Source organism: Otolemur garnettii, unplaced genomic scaffold (genome assembly GCF_000181295.1).
Source record: "Otolemur garnettii isolate 467f Iridium unplaced genomic scaffold, OtoGar3 scaffold00110, whole genome shotgun sequence".
Lineage (NCBI taxonomy): Eukaryota > Metazoa > Chordata > Mammalia > Primates > Galagidae > Otolemur > Otolemur garnettii.
In genome coordinates, this window is record NW_003852505.1 from 2,914,960 (window position 1) to 2,932,308 (window position 17,349).

At 44.7% G+C, this 17,349-nt stretch overlaps 1 protein-coding gene across 4 annotated transcripts in view; it reads right to left on the bottom strand.

The window, feature by feature from the left end:
• Window positions 1-4,012: 4,012 nt before the first annotated feature.
• SEPT6 (septin 6) overlaps window positions 4,013-17,349 on the bottom strand; it is a 76,128-nt gene continuing 62,791 nt past the window's right edge. The window contains exons 9-11 of one of the 4 annotated variants that reach the window (XM_003796999.1): window positions 15,827-16,017; window positions 13,224-13,268; window positions 4,013-5,025 (exon numbers count right to left, since the gene is read on the bottom strand). In XM_003796999.1, coding sequence (XP_003797047.1) covers window positions 13,265-13,268; window positions 15,827-16,017 — 195 coding nt within the window. In that variant the 3' untranslated portion in view covers window positions 4,013-5,025; window positions 13,224-13,264. Of the gene's footprint in view, window positions 5,026-7,582; window positions 8,240-13,223; window positions 13,269-15,826; window positions 16,018-17,349 lie in introns of those variants that run through there. The other 3 variants (XM_003797000.3, XM_003796998.1, XM_012809660.2) reach the window with 3 other exon arrangements.

Sequence of the window (17,349 nt, forward strand, 5' to 3'; positions counted from 1 at the left end):
GTCATTGTTGTTTCACGGGCTTGGGCTGGATTCGAACTCGCCACCTTAGATGTATATGGCTGGCGCCTTAGTCACTTGAACCACAGGCGCTGAGCCTCAAGTGATCTTCTTATCTCAGCCTCCTGAGTAGCTGGGACTATGGGCACCCACCACAATGCCCAGCTAGTTGTTTGTTTTTTCCTATTTTTAGTAGCTACGTGGTCTAGCTCAGGGATCCTCAAACTTTTTAAACAGGGGGCCAGTTCACTGTCCCTCAGACCACTGGAGGGCCAGACTGCGGGCCCCAGGACAGGTCAGCTGCTAAGCAGGACAGGCAGCGGCGGCAAAAACATCCAGCGGGCTGGATAAATGTCCTAGGTGGGCTGTATGTGGCCCACGGGCCGTATTTTGAGGATGCCTGGTCTAGCTCTTGCTCAGGTTAGTCTCAAACTCCTGAGCTCAAGCAACCCGCCCACCATGGCCTCCCAGAGTGCTAGGATTACACGTGTGAACAACTATGCTCGACAAGTTCTTTAGCAGAGTATTTTGCATCGCAATGTGCTCTAGACAGTGGTTCTCAACCTGTGGGTCGTGACCAACAGGAACTGTATTAAAGGGCCATGGCATTAGGAAGTTTGAGAACCACTGTCTTGAGGAATGATTACTAACACAGGGAGGGAAGGAGGGAGGAAGGAAGGCAGGGAGGGAGGAAAATAGAGAAGGGATCAGGATAGGTGGATGGGATCAAGAAAGGCTTCAAGGCGAGGTAGGGCCTGAGCTTTGCAGGTGGGATTTTATTATTATTTATTATTATTATTTTGGAGACAAAGTCTCATTATGTGGCTCTCGGTAGAGTGCTGTAGCATCACAGCTCACAGCAACCTCAAATTCTTGGGCTTAAGTGATTCTCTTGCCTACGCCTCCCAAGTAGCTGGGACTACAGGCACCCAGCACAACGCCCGGCTATTTTTTTATTGTAGTTGTCATTGTTGTTTAGCTGGCCCAGGCTTGGTTCAAACCCTCCAGCCTCAGTGTATGTGGCTGATGCTGTAACCACTGTGCTACAGGCGCCGAGCCTGGTGGGATTTTAATTAGTAGAGAATATTTCAGACAGAGTCAACAGTGTGTGTAACTCGGAGAGAAGCTTGTGTAGAGATTGAGTGGACTAGAATGGAGAATGGATGTTAGAAGTATTGGAAAATATGGCTGAGTAGATATTATGGGGTCAGTCCGTAAGTTCCTGAAGAGCAGCATCTAACTAGATCTTGTGCAAAAGATTTAATTAAGCTCAAAAGCAAGATAAGGAGTTTGTCCCTAGTCCTATAAGTAATGGTGACAATATTTCCAGAAGCATTTAGCCCAGGGCAATGACTTTCTAAAGCCCAAGCCAAACGAAGAGGTAGTTATGTGTTTTAAGTTGTGGATGGACACCAATGGAAGGTGGTAAAATCACTAGGAGGCACTACTGTCCGAATGCATAACTGTTTCAAGGGATGCCCACATTTTAGAATGACCTTGTAAGCAAAGGAATGAATCTCCCTAATTGGGGACATGCCAAACAGGGGAGGACACTTCTTAACCTCAGTGGTTACAATTGGAGTCCTGGTTGTTCAACCTTTTGAGGGTATTAGAGACCCAGTTCTCTTCCTAGAAGCAGGTGCCATTCTCAGTTGCTCACCAACTCCCTACCCCAGACCTAGACTCTGATCACCACAGTAGGTCCACACTCCCTCAATAATGCCCTAGCAAAACTATATATACTTTTAGTAAATGCAAACCCACTTTCCTCACTACTTTTTATTAAAACTCCAGCCATTTGTCTTCATTTCTGATTTCTCTGGAGAGGTGAGTTGCTTCGAAAACACCTTTAGACTTGGTGACACATAAACACAGAAATGCATTAGCGGTGGGATCAACAAAATAGCCTACAAGCCACATCTGGCCTCACTGTCTGTACTCGTCTGATCCTTGCCCTAAGAATGGTTTTTACATTTGTTAGTGGTTGAAAAAAATCAAAAGAATAACTTGAGATATGTGAAAAATATATGAAACTCACATCTCGTGTCCAGAAGTAATTGAAGCACAGCCACACTCATGCTTTTATGTATCAGCTCTGGCTTTCATGTTATAGTAACAGCTGAATAGTTACAGAGATTATGTGGCTTACTAAGTCTAAAATATTTACCAGCTGACCCTTCAGAGAAAGTTTACTGGCCCCTGGTCTAAAGCAGTGGTTCTCCACATGGGGCGATTTTGACATTGTCTGGAAACTTTCGGTTATCCCAACTGTGGGAAGTGGGGAAGGCACGCTACTGACATCTAGTGGGTAGATGCCTGGGATGCTGCTAAACATCTTGTTATCACAGGACAGTCCCCCACCCCCAACAAATAGTTATCTGGCCCCAAATGTTCACAGTGCTGAGGTTGAAAAACCCTGCATCAGAGAGATCCCGTTTACTGAACACCCACCTCTTTAACTTACATTATTAGCACAGGCAGCCTTCACAATGACACCGATATTCTTTTTTTTAAATTGTATATATATTTTTTTACATATACATGTGTTTATTAGGTGATATTCTCCTTTTTTCATTTTTTTTTGAGACAGAGCCTCAAGCTGTCACCCTGGGTAGAGTGCTGTGGCATCACAGCTCACAACGACCTACAACTCTTGGGTTTAAGTAACTCTCTTGCCTCAGCCTCCCAAGTAGCTGGGACTACAGGCGCCCACCATGCCTGGCAATTTTTTTTTTTTTTTTTGGTTGCAGTTGTCATTGTTGTTTGGCAGGCCCAGGCTGGATACAAACCTGCCAGCTCTGGTGTATGTGGCTGGTGCTTAAGCCACTTGAGCCACAGATGCCAAGCCCTTTTTTCATTTTTTTTGAGACAGAGTCTCACTGTCACCTGGGCTAGAGTGTGGTGGCCTCAGCCTAGCTCACAGCAACCTCAAACTCCTGGGCTCAAGCGATTCTTCTGCCTCAGCCTCCCGAGTAGCTGGAACTACAGGTGGTTCCTGCCACAACGCCCAGCCAGTTTTTAGTAGAGCTGGGGTCTGCACAAGGTCTGCTAATTGCTCAGGCTGATCTGAACTCCTGAGCTCAAGCTGTCCTCCTGCCTCAGCCTCCCAGAGTGCTAGGATTACAGGAAGGAGCCACCCAGGCCTAGCTAATATTCTCCTTTTGAAGAGTTTTTAACACAACCTGCCCCAGAGCACACATCTAAGGAGTCTGTCTGCGTCCAGAGCTTGTATTTTTCCAAGATACCTCATTGCTTGCCTCTACGGTGACATCACAAGCCAGTATTGTCACATTCCGCTGCCCCTCAGTGTGTGAGCTGCACAGAGACAGAGGCAGAGCAATGTCACTTTCTCCGGTGCCCCTTAAGCGGCCTCCAAGCCTCCACACAGAGGATGCAGCTCACTCGTCCTGGCTTCAGCATCTGGCAGTTAGGGAAACGAAGCTGAGGAAAGGAAACCCATCTTATCTGCAACCGGAGTTCTGAAAACTGACCACGCCCCTCTTGGCCACTTCAATGCCTGAGGGGATAGGAAGCTTCCTTCTCTGGTAGACCCAACAGCACACAAAATACTCTTTGAGTTATAAAGAACAGCCACATCCATGAATTTGGGGGGATGCTCACATCACAGAATTAAAGTAGAAAAGACATCCAGTGCAGTGTTCTTTCCCTTCCAGAATTAAAACTCACCTGAATCTTTTTTTCTGTAGGATTTACTGCTCTACTTCCTCCATCTAACATCTTAGATAATAATTAGCTCACCTGATCAATGAAATCCATGCCAGTAAAGGCAAAGTAGAAGACTTTCTGCCCACCTCCACCCACCCTGGTGGGGATTTCAGGCCCAGATGGAGGAAAGGGGAGACATAGCAACCCACCTAGGAGGAGTACGTGAGCTGGGGTGCTTCCCTAAGCTTTTAATATCAACCACTTGGGAGCCTTTCAAAGCCACCCACTCCTCCCAAGGCAAACCCCAGTGGGCCGGAACATCTAATGACAGGATCAGATCACACAGCCATTTAGCATTTCTTTGAATTTTATTGAAAATTGACATGGACATTAGAAAGGCATCAAGCTAAAGGGTGCTGGTTCTGGGATGTTTCTCCTGGAGAATGAAAGCCCCAGAAGGAAGTGACTGGTCACACCTTTGAGCAAAAAGAACAAAGGAGAAGAAAGGAAGAACAAACACAGATTCTGGAAAACATGCAGAGAGGCTCTCTCAAGAGACACTGGACAGCAGAACGGTGGTGGGGATATATGGTAATGAGCCACTCACATGGTATTTTGATGCAAGTTAAACCAATGAACTCGAGGCAGATTTATTAACATCAAAGCTTTCCCTCCAGATCCCAGGATGAGCAGAAACCTCTCGAAAGCCCAACTGGCCTTGGAAAGTTTAATGGCATAATTTTGCTCACTAAGCTTAACCCCCATCTTTTCTCTCCCTTCTCCATCTGAGGGTTAGTGGATACATTTTTCCCCTTTGCTGGGGTCAGCAGAAGGTCTGTGAATGCTGAAGAAAATACAATGTTGCTTGACTTTCTCTTCCATGTTCAAAAATGTTTAATCGTGGCTGTACACAGTCAACCCACTGAACCATGAGAATTGTTTAAAAAGAAAAACACAGAACTCAAACAGAAATTTGTGAATAGAACTTCCACACCCAGCTGGAGCCTCCTGCCCCAGTCACTTACACTTGGGTGAGTAATCCTGTAGTTGTCTCTCTGAGGTTATATTTGGTCCACTTTGCAGCTCTGATGGTTCTTTTCCTGCCTTGTTAGTTTAGGACAAGACATTTCCATTTAAAATACCATGTAAGTCAGAAGAGAGCTTCTTGCCTGGACACGGGTACACATGAACACTCGTTGAGTGGAGTGTGTGTGTGCGTATGTGTGTGTGTGTGTACGCAGTTTGAGGGGAGAGGAAACTGGATGATTTCTGGTTTGAGACAATATGGAACCCTAACTCTTCTATAATGGCAGTCTTCTCCTTTAGACTTAGTGCAGCTGCTGAAGACAAGATTAAAAAAAGCTGGAGAGGGAGAGAGAAAGAGAAAGAAAACATGAAATTAGCCAAAGAAAAAGGACATTCAAAGTAAGACAGGGGAGGGGAGTGGCCAGTGTTGAGGTAGCACAGATTATACTTTGAGAAGACAGGTTAGAAATGAGGGTCTCTGGTAGGCCATCACCACGGGGAAATCTGCCGAAAAAGGTTTTAAGAACACCACACACCGGTTTAAAGCTTCTTGTTTTAATTAAAAACAAGCACATATTAACAGCCACATGTGAATGCCAAATGATTAAAATAAAAAACATAAACAAAAAGAAGATCAATTTGCACTGCAGCTAGGGAAAGCAAAGCTCTTGGCTTAAGGGAAATGAGGGGTGCGTGCATGTGTGTGTTTCAGAAAAGCCATTCCAGTCTGGGAAAATAAAAGCATAGACCATTTCTAATGACTGGTTTGGTTTCACCAGAAGTAAACAGAGCACTTAGGGTATGTTTTAAAAATAATAACAATTGTATCAATTTAAAAGCCTTTTCATTGAAAAAGGGAAAACCTTTCTATCTACAGTGAGAAAAGCTACCCAGTGAAATAAGCATTTCACTTCCTTTAATAGGCTTGAGCATCATTTTAAAGGTCTTATCCTCACAGATTAGGTTTTTGCATACCACGCTTCTCTGATGAGAGCTTCTTGATGAGAGAATCACCTACAGCACTTGTTAAACAGATCCGTGCCTGGACCCCATGCAGGTGCCCTGTTACTCCCTACAGAGCTAACCCAGAACCTTTGCCTTGTCCCACCCTCACGCGCTCTATCCTCAGATATTTTTCTCCAGGGAATAACCTGAAAAGTTTCCTGATTATTCAGTTTTTCAGAACATCAAAAGACCTTGTCTCCAGGAATGTATAAACATATTGAATCCCTCTGGGAAATGGATTGGGAGTCGGGCGGCGCGGAATTTAGCCTGGCTTCTGCCAGGAAGCAGCAGTGGGACAAGGTCAAGTCTCTTTACCTCTCTGGGCTTCAGTTTCCTCTTATGTAATAAGCGGGTTACATCTGTCTTACTGACCAAAATGTCCCCCTTTTATAAAATCCCTGTTTCACTTCTGACAGTTTCTCAAAGGCTGTGTGGCTTTAGTACTTTGGAAATAGTCACAGCTCCTCAAGCCTCAGGTCGTTAATCTGTAAACAAATGCAAATGAGGGGGCCTCCGGTTTGTAATGCAAATAATTACCCAGGGAGACAGTCATTACCGGTTGGTTAAGTGTGAGCTTCTGAGAAAGCAGCTCTGAAGTTGAAAAGAGAAACATCAAAGCTACAAGTAAGTAGCCTTTCTCTAGAACAGCCCTGACTCAGCTTCCCTCTAAACTGCTGGCTGAGTATCTCAGTGGGGGGTGGTTTGTTTGTTTGTTACCATTTTAGAGTTTTTTTGGGGGGGGATTGTTTTTAGTTCCAAGCACAAGGTCTTTAAAATGCTCCACTGTGACCAGGATTTTCCTAAGAAACTAGATTTCTGCTTTGGCAGCGTCGTCTTCATACTGGCCTCTCTACCCGCTTAACTAATCAGTGAATCACCAAACCATAGGCATCAAAACTGCACTCTGGCTTTGCCAACATGAGAAAGTGCGTGCTTATGTTTGCTTTTCATTTATTCTACTTTTTGCTTTTTTTTTTTTTTTTGGCTTCCTACTATTATCTATTACTGAACAAAGAAACCCCTTCCCTTTCACAGCGCTTCAAAAAAGACTAGGAAATTAGCCTCGTTTGACTGTGTGCTTTGAAGGAAATGATGAAAAAAAAACTCAGAAAAAGAAAAGAAAAGAAAGAAGATGGTCATGGTCAGTGCCCAGTGGGACTGCAAGGCGGGAGAAAGTAGCAGAACTCAAAAAGAAGAAGTGGGACTTGAAGTACATGGCAAGGGGGAGGGGGGCTAGCTGCCTGGCACCCCAAAGGAAAGCTGTCAGTTATAATAGGAACCTTAGCTTAAAAGGCTAAATGGAGTCCAGTCCAGCTGTAGCAGGGAATACTATTCAGTACACAGCCATGGATTACTGCAAAGGAAGGGCAGAGAGACTGCATGTTAGCCACAGATCATTGTCAGGTCACCTCCAGCTCTCACTTTGCCACTGGCCAAACACCAAAGGCCACACTGTGCCTCAGGGCCCTGACAACTGAGGACTCTCTACTTCAAAGGGGTTCCCAAAGCCACTATCTGATGGACCTATTATAAAAATGAGGGCTGGAATATTTTTTAAGTATCAACTCCTTAGACTGGAAATAAAATTAAGGACCTTGCAAAGCTGAATACGTCTTTCCTTCTCTCTAGCTGATAGCCACATCTGTTCTTATTGGAAGATGTGTGCAAAATGCACATTACAAATCACCATCACATTCACCAGGTAGACTCATCAGAGTTAACTCCCAAACACAGGACTCTCTGACAGCTGAGTCTGCCAGTTTCTGAAGTGGGATTATTATTCCTGCTACTGGCCCCATCTGATTGGGATAGTATAGAACCCCCCCCCCCCCGGGGAATTACCCTGAACATGCTGAAACACCTTAGAAGAATTCTGCAAGTCCATCATTCAAGACTCTAGGCTGATAATATTCAGGTTTATTCTCTCTTTTGCATCTATGAGGTACTCCAGGGCTAAAAGAAAGGGGACATTTATGCTGCTTTCTCCAGCATTTGTGTTTTATGTAAATAAACTTGTCATAGATTTGCAGCACAGCTTGAGTTCAGTGAATGAAGACTGGAAAGGGCTAGGCTAAAAGGCCAGAAGGAAAAGGGACGAAAGGATCTCCTCTTGGAATTCTGAGACGGCTGTGGCTCCTGAGAGCAGAGGTAGAGTGGGTCCGGGGAGACCAGACTGGTCCTTACCCAGCCATGGTGGATGCAAATACCTCAGAGAAACATGCAGCAATCAGAGTTTCGAACAGGGAAGCTGGAGGTGAAGAGCAGCGGATGTGCCCCTGAACATGTTACAGTCTGGCAAAGATGGGGGTGAGGTGGGAGGGATGGCTGGGGTGCTGGGTGCAGCATGCATCTCCAAGCCATGTCACTGCTGGCTTCTTGATCAGAAGCCAAACATCATCCTCAGGCACTCAGGCTTGTATAAACCTTGGCAGGAAGAGAGGAGAGGGCATAGATTCTATGTTACCCCCATGTGTTAAGGGGGAAATTAAAGAAAAGGAGGCCCAGCTCGGTTGCGCAGGAAAAGGGCGGCTACAGGAAGCCCAAACTGAAAATGAAAAGAGAAGTTGGGTTAATGAATGGATGGATTAAAGTACCCCCAAAAAGGTCAGAAGAAAATTATTTAAGTCATGATGACAAATGGATGACAAATGAGAATATAGCTGTTAGATGGTCTTAAGGTCTTACTGCACTGGCTTGTGGGAACACGCTTTCTCTCTCATACACCCACACACACGCAAATGGTGGCAGTAGTGGCATTAGCTAGCAAAATAATGATCATCAACCCCCAACATACTTTTTATCTCTTAATTAGGAAGTCCCAATTAACGTCCCCTCCACACACGACCACCTAGATACCTTGCACAGGAACCTCTCAGCCACTGCATCTCCTGTCCCAAGGGAAAGCAGAGGAGGCTGAAGTCTCTACTCTGGTGGCCTTCAGAACTGTCCTGGTCACTAACACTCTGGGAGGTCAAGGCAGGTGGATTACCTGAGCTCACAGGTTTCAGACTAGCCTGAGCCAGATTGAGACTTAGTCTCTAAAAATAGCTGGGCATTGTGGTGGGCACCTGTAGTCCCAGCTACCTGGGAGGCTGAAGCAAGAGAGTTGCTTGAGCCCAAGAGTTTGAGGTGGCTGTGAGCTATGATGCCACAGCACTCTACTGGGGGTGACAAAGTGAGATTCTGTCTCAAAAAAAAGAACTGTCCTGGTCAGCTAACTAACTGGTACCCCAGGGCAAGACCTGTTTGCAGAGCATCTAGGGATGGTTGCTGGGCTCTATTCTAGAGTCTAGACCACAGTTACCCGAAAACCTGAACTACAGAAACCCATTATTGATTTGTGTTCACATAGTACTTTGACATTTTTGCTCACATAAACCCTCATCTCTGTGACTAAATAAGGCAATTAGTATTATCTCCATTTGACATGTTAGGAGACTGAGAAACAAGTCAACAGACTTTCCCATGGTCACGGAGTCAAGCTGGGATCAGAGCTGGTGAATTAAGGCTCTTCCTATCATACCACACTGTCCCTGAGAATAACTGGCTGTGCATCTGAGCCCCTGTTTATTGCCTGAAGAATACATTTATCTCATTAAACAAAGACTATTAGATATTTGGGGGAGATACTTAGAAATATATGCATATTATGTTTTACAGTAAACTCCTCAAAGTGAATACACCCCCACACACACATACGTGCACACCCTTTACACACACTCAGATGACTGGCAATTTGTACCAGGAATTAGGAGATGTGCATTATTATTTTTTGTTTTTGAGACAGAACTATGTCACCCGGGCTAGAGTGCCATGGCCTCAGCCTAGCTCATAGGGACCTCAAACTTCTGGGTTTAAGTGATCCTCCTGCCTCAGCCTCCTAAGTAGCTGGGACTTATAGGCAGTTACTGCCTATAAGGTAGCCACAACGCCCGCCTACTTTTTCTATTTTTAGTAGAGATGGGGTCTTATTTTGCTCAGGCTGGTCTCGAACTCCTGAGCTCAACCAATCCACCTGCCTCAGCCTCTCAAAGTCCTAGGATTACCGGTGTGAGCCACCGCAATCACTGTGGGCCAGTGTGAGCTGGTCATGGAGTTTTGTGTTCTTGTTCCAGTTCTGCCACTAACTCACTGTGTGGTCCTTGGTAAGTCCCTCAAATTCCCTGATTCCCTCTTTGCTCATCTTGTAAACTGATAATTATTCCTTCCTTCTTTACCTCACGGAACTGTTCTAAGGATAAAATGAGATACCATATGAAAAACCACTTTGAAAAGTAACAAATGCTAAACGAATGCTCACCTCTTACTTTCTTAACTTTGTCTAATTCTTAGGGAAAAAGTAACCTACAAAAACACTGCAGGCTTGGCGCCCATAGTACAGTGGTTATGGTGCCGGCCACGTGCACCGAGGCTAGAGGGTTCAAACCCAGCCTGGGCCAGCTAAACAACGACAACTGCAACCAAAAAATAGCCGGGTGTTGTGGTGGGTACCTGTAGTCCCAGCTACTTGGGAGGCTGAGGCAAGAGAATTGCTTAAGCCCAAGAGTTTGAGGTTGCTGTGAGCTATGATGCCACAGCACTCTATCAAGGATGACATAATGAGACTGTGTCTAAAACAACAACAAAAAACAACAACACTGCAGTGGACTATGTTCTGGGCTTCAGAGGAAGGCTGATGTATTTTGATATTTGCATACTGTCCATACAGTGCACACCCCCAAGGACCAAGAACCATTGAGACACAGGATCTGCCACTGTGTACAGGTCACAAAGGAATTTCTCTTAAAATCGTAGACAGCTACAAGTAATGCCTCAAGTGTTTCAAAATGAAGGAGGAATAGTAAGACTCACTGTGCCCACATGCTAGGTGGCCTCTCTGATCCATCACTAGAATGAGGGCTTTGGGGACAAGGCAGTTGCCTCTGTTGCCTTCAAATCCTAGGGATCTAAGGCGTCCCCCAACTAGTTAATGTGGCATTGCTTTTGAGGTATGCCAAGGAGAAAGAAGTCTGCCAGGAAGAGCTGACCTATTTGGGGCTGGCTGTTCCAGATGTTTCCCAGTTGCCTCTTCCTTTTAAAGTGTAGCTTTAGTTATAGTTTTGGCAGAATTAAGTTTAGGAATGGCCACTAACAATGATTTACTTGGGGAAAATGGAATGAAATTTTGTCAAGTCATGTGCAATGAAACCCGAATTAACTGAAATCTAATTTAGTAGACTACAGATCTCAGTGAAAATGGGGGAACAAAGAAAACATGCATAAATTGAGCTTCTAGTGCATGTCAGACACTGCTAGGCACTGGGACAACAGCAGTGGAGCTACTCTAGGAAATTATAGTCTTCATAAATGGAAATCCGCTGTTTAATTCCAGTCAACTAGCAAGAGCTCCAAGATTTGCCTTTAAGCCAGACAGTAAATCATTTCATTGTTCTTTTTCTTTTTTTTCTGAGACAGAGTCTCACTATGTCGGGTAGAGTGCTATGGTGTCATAGCTCACAGCAACCTCAAACTCCTGGGCTCAAGTGATTCTCTTGCTTCAGCCTCCCAAGTAGCTGGGACCACAGGGGCTCACTGCAACGGTCGGCTATTTTTTTTTGTTGTTGTTGTTATTGTTGCAGTTGTCATTGTTTAGCAGGCCTGGGCTGGGTTTGAACCCACCAGCCCCAGTGTATGTAGCTGGTGCCCTAACCACTGAGCTACAGGGGCCTAGCCTCATTGTTCTTTTAAGATTGTTTCCTATGGCTCCATTTCACAGGCCATGTCTCAGAAGCCTCTTTGGACTTCTTCTTTGGGATCTGCTTGAAAGTAGGATGTTTTGCCAGCTGCTCTAAGGCCCCAGTGCAAAAGCTACAGCAATCAGTTTGGTGACTAACAGTAGGCTGTCTATTTAAATCATAAACTACATGGGTGAGTGGGGAAAAGTCTTCAGTATTTTATATTCCCTGATCTAAACACACCAAATGTAAGAAAGACATTTAGGAGACAACTGGGATTACAAACACTGACTAGACATTTCATGTTATCTAATTATTGTTAATTTTGTAAGTGTGGTAATAAAGGGATTGTGCCTATGTTTTTTTATTTTTTTAAAGATCTCTCTGGGATATATACTAAAATATTTATGGATAAAATGATATAAGTTTTTCTTTGCAATAATTCAGCAGGTCTAGGGCAATTGATGAAATAGGATTGGCCATATGTTGGTGGTTGCTTGGGGTTGTGAGTAGATGGGGCTACACTGTACTATCATACCATCTTTTGTATATGTTTTACATCTTCCATAACGTTTAAAAAAGAATAAAAACAATAAATTTTGGCTTTAGGAGGCCAAAGTGGGTGGACTGCCTGAGCTCACAGGTTCAAGACTAGCCCGAGCAAGTTCAAGACCTCATCTCTAAAAAACAGCCAGGCGTTGTGGTGGGCACCTGTAGTCCCAGCTACTTGGGAGGCTGAGGCAAGAGAATTGCTTGAGCCCAAGAGTTTGAGGTTGCTGTGAGCTATGACACCATGGCACTCTACAAAGGGCGACAAAATAAGACTCTGTCTCAAAAAAAAAGAAACCTCCTCAAATATAATAAATTTTAAATTAAAAATATTTCTTTTTCCTCTCTACTATCTGAGTCTATTAGAATAAATAGAAGGTGCTTAATTACTGCTTTTGGTCTCCCTATAAAGTAGGTGATGTCAGGGACTGCTGTACTCACTTCTGTAGACACAATACATGTACCCAGTACTCAGGAATCCTTCTTACCAGAGGTTGCCTGTTTATCTCCTTATCAGAAGTTTTCATGAAGCTGGTACTTGTAAAATTAAACGTAAGGAATTCTCTCTAATATCTGAGGTCTCTTCATTTTCTTCCCCTTTATTATGATTTTGGAGGGTACACAGCCAAGAAAAATTGAGAACTTGAACTCCTCAGATAAGAAACAGGTACCAAAAGGAAACAGAGAAGCAAGTTTCTTTTCTTTCTTTTTTTTTTTTTTTTTGAGACAGAGTCTCAGTTTGTCACCGTTGGTAGAGCACCTCGGCGTCATAGCTCCCAGAAATCTCAAACTCTTGGGCTCAAGAATCCTCGTGCCTTAGCTTTCCAAGTAGCTGGGAGAGAAGCAAGATTCCATTGGCTCTGGACATCCTCAATGTCCTCTGACACTGTAGGACAGGGTTTTTGAATGCCAAAGTTTCTCTTATACTAAAGTTTTGAAAGTAATGATTATGCCTCTGTAAGAAAAAATTAAAACTGCCCAAACTGAAACCTTAACTATTGATCACAGGATCCACCTATGCTACCCAGCTGTTCTAGCAACAAAGGTCTAAAAACATCTCCCCTTTTGATCAGACAGGCAGGCATTCCACATGTACACTCGAAACCACACCAGGCTACTTCTTAAGACTGTAAATCACAAGAGGAAACCGCCTAGACCAATGAAGCAGTGACTTTTATGATTAGATATATGTGTCAGGGGTGTGGGATTGGGAGAAACATTTACTAGAAGCCACCGGCAGTTCTATTTAGAGTTAATAAAGCTTACCAGGACCCTGGGTCTCATGCAGCATGCAGCAAACAGCACAGTTAACTGTAAAACAGTAAGAGCTGATGAAGATGGGGGAGCATGAGGAGAAATCAAATATTATGAGCTGACACAAACAATGAAGGGTTAGAGGTCAACCGAGATTAGGAGTAGTAGGAAGGGGAAGTGGGAAGGGCAGGTTGGTAGGGACCCCTGAAACACTGGAACTCTTTTTTAATCTCTTTAGGGAAAGCCAAAGGAAATTCTGCATGTGTAAATATTAGATCCAGTTACCATCTCTCAAGAAGAAATACTACTACCATGATTTCTACCCTTAAAACCCACTACCACTATGGGAGCAGGGTCTAATGATAGCTCTCCCAGAAATTAACTAATTGTTCATGGAATTATCTAAGAAGCCCAGACCTAGGGCCACTTAGGTATCTGGAAGTACAGAGGACAGGCCATTTAATTAGTCCCTTTTTGCTAATACGAGGTGTCGCATGCCAGCAAGGTTTTCAACCATCTCTGAACTTGAAAAGGGTACCATCGCCAACCCCAAGTATTCCTGGAGACTGGAGAGAAGTGTCTCCCTTTCTAGGGTCTTCTGCCTGGGGTAGGGAAAGTCAGTCAATTTGAGATGACTAGGGGAAAGCCTGGTCAGAGAGGAACTTTTATTGAACATCTGAATAGGAAAGAAATACTTATAGGGTAGTTTGTTCAGACTGCACTGACACTCATCTCTCAATTCCACATGCAGGCTGTGAAACTGTCCCAGAGACTGAGTTAACACATACCATAGGCCTATGAAAGTAGCAGGTTAGAGCTGGAAAAATTTAGATTTTTCTGATCTTAAAACTAGGAATCCATTCCTGCTGGTGCAATACACCATGACAGTTCATAACAGTAGAGGGTTATCCAAAGAGACTTTTTTCTGGCTAGTTGAACTTTATTCATCAGGTAATACCCCAAATGTTAATTAATCAGTAAATTTGACATATAGTATTAAGATCCAGTAACAAAAAAAAATCTCTGGACTAATCTGTGAAAACATTCAAATTAAATATTTGAATAGAAGATAATTGGATTGCAAAAAGTAAGTGCCTTTAAATATAAAACTATTTTCTTTCTTTCTTTCTTTTTTTAGAGACAGAGTCTCACTTTATCACCCTCAGTAGAGTGTCGTGGCATCACAGCTCACAGCAACCTCCAACTCCTAGGCTTAGGTGATTTTCTTGCCTCAGCCTCCCAAGTAGCTGGGACTACAGGCGCCCGCCACAACACCCAGCTATTTTTTGTTGCAGTCTGGCCAGAGCCGGGTTCGAACCTGCCACCCTCGGTATATGGGGCCGGTGCCCTACCCACTGAGCCATAGGTGCCGTCCATAAATATAAAAATATTTTACTGTTGTATGAAAGTTACTATGTTAAGGGATAAGCCAGGCACAGAAGAAAGATGCTTCTTCCTTCTGGCAAATGTCCAATAATTAAGTCCAGGAACAAGTGGCTAAAAATAGAAGGCAATGACTATGGACATCTTTTAGATCCTACTCCATCTGGGAGCTCCTCAGTCACAGTGTACAAACAACTACAGGGCAATAGGGGACCACTGGGTGTTTTCTTGATGTTGTATAGGTCCCATCAGAAATACCTTTATCTGGATCTAAAATCAGGAATGGGTAACTTCAGGAAGCAGAGACTGGGGTTGGGTTAGGATCACTGACCCACAAGGTAACCAAGAGCTCATACTGTTTTGCTTTACCAAATGTCAGGCGATATAGATTGGTTTGAAAATAACTCCCCAGACTGAGGATGGGGCACACAGAGTAAGAACACTGCCATCTGGAGTGGCTCCCTGCTAAGTTCTCGGCACCCCAGGCTGGGCAGCCAGGAAAGGAGGGATAGCAAAGCCTTCAGTGGCGGCTGGTTAAATTCTGTCTGTTGGCTGCAGCTAGCGAGAACGGAGGCAGGATGAGGACTGGACTTACAGGTGTGAAGGGGTAAACCACTTCAGCTATAGGAGGAGTGAGTAGGCCTAGAAGCCACATCAGCTGCAACCTCACCAGAGGCAGGGAAGAAGGGGCCCAGAGGCGTCTGTTAAAGAATCGCTTTCTTGGGAGGTGCCTATAGTTCAAAGGAGTAGGGCACCGGCCCTATATGCCAGAGGTGGCGGGTTCATAACCCAGCCCCAGGCAAAAACTGCAGGAAAAAAAAAGAATCACTTTCTTCCACTACCTTCTATCTGCCCTTCTTTTTGCTCCTCTCATCTATGTAACTCTGTACCTCTCAGCATCTGCTCCCTTCTGTCTCACACTCACTTTCCTTTTCTTCTTCTTTGCTTTCCTCTCCCATCTACCTTGAGTTTTCAGGGGCTTTCCTAAGTGGGCCAAACAGAGGGGTGGGGCTTCTAAGACCACAACCCTCCCCTACCTTCAGCTCCCCAAACTTGAGGAGTCCAAAGGTCCCATGCGGGCACTGAGGCTAGCGATAGGTACCCAAATTAGTCCGACAGTCCATGGCTCACCCTGGGTTACCAGCCCTGAGCCTCCTCAGCCTCCAGGCCCTGCCCCTTGGGGAGGAAGAGGAGAGGAAGAAGGCACCACCCCAGGACAGCCTACTACTTACTTTTTCTTCTCTTTGTCCCTCTTCAGAGTCTGTGAGCCTCCAGCCTGGGAGCCCTGGGACTGCAGCAGCTCGGCCGCAGTCTTTCTCTGTTTGAAAGCGTTAACTTCATCATCCAAGGATTTCTTTTTATCCTCCAGCTTCTTCTTCTCATCCTGGTGCAGTTTCTTCAGGCGATCAAACTTCTCATGCAGCTGGTAGGGAAGCACAGGGAGATGGAAGGGAGCCCTCCACGAGCAGCCGCTAGCCGGGCCAAGCCCAGGGGAGGTGGGGAGGCAGGGCTATAACCCTGTAGGACCCTGGGACCTCAGGAGACATTTCTGCCGGGGACTGCCATAATGGCACCAAAGAGGGCCACACTCGGGTCATTCTCTCCTCTTGCCTTTTTATTTCAAAGTCTCGGCTCCTGAATATGGTCAAGAGCAGTGCATTCTACTTAATCATTGTTTGAAGGAGTCTCCATAGTTACCAAATGTGGTAAATAACATTTATAATAATAATATAACATTTACTGAGTGTTTATTATAGGCCAACACTGACTTTTATAGGCACTTTGTGTATATTCACTTAAGTATTACAACAATTTTATGAGGATACAAAGGATCTGAGAAGTTAAGGAATTTGCCCAAGGACAACTCAATCTTTATTTTTTTATTATTTATTTATTTATTTATTTATTTTGAGTAAGAGTTTCAGTTTGTTGCCCTCGGTAGAGTGCCATGGTGTCACAGCTCATAGCAACCTCCAACTCCTGGGCTTAGGCAATTCTCTTGCCTCAGCCTCCTGAGTAGCCGGGACTACAGGCACCCGCCACAACACCTGGCTATTTTTTCTCGCAGTTTGGCCAGGGCCGGGTTTAAACCCACCACCCTCAGTATATGGGGCTGGCGCCCTACCCACTGAGCTGCAGGCACCACCTACAACCCAATCTTTAGAGGGTTATGTAATAGGACCTCTCATACATAAGGGACCCAAGGCCTTATTTCAATCCCCTGCAATGAGGCAGGATCACCATGGATTACTAAAAAAACTGTAGCAATGGTAAAGCTTATCAAAGGAAATACTTGGGTTTAGACATGGAAGGAAATAAAAGGATTTTTTTTTCTTTGAGACTGGGCTAGAGTCAGCAGGCTGGAAGGTCATGACATAATCATAGCTCACTGCAGCCTTAAACTCCTGGGCTCATCATCTTGCCTCAGCCTCCCAAGTAGCTGGGACTACAGATTTGTGCCACTACACCCAGCTAATTTTTCAATTTTTTTTTATAGAGATGGGGATCTTGCTATTTTTCCCAGACTGGTCTCAAAATTCTGGGCTCAAGCAACCTTCCAACCTCAGCTTCCCAAAGCACTGGGGTTACAAACATGAACTACCATGCTCAGCTCATAAGATATTTTTATTTTTTGTGGCTTGGCGCCTATAGCTCAACTGGCTAAGGCGCCAGCCACGTACACCTAAGGCGGCGGGTTCAAATCCCCAGCCCGGACCCACCAAACAACAATGACGGCTGCAACCAAAAAATAGCC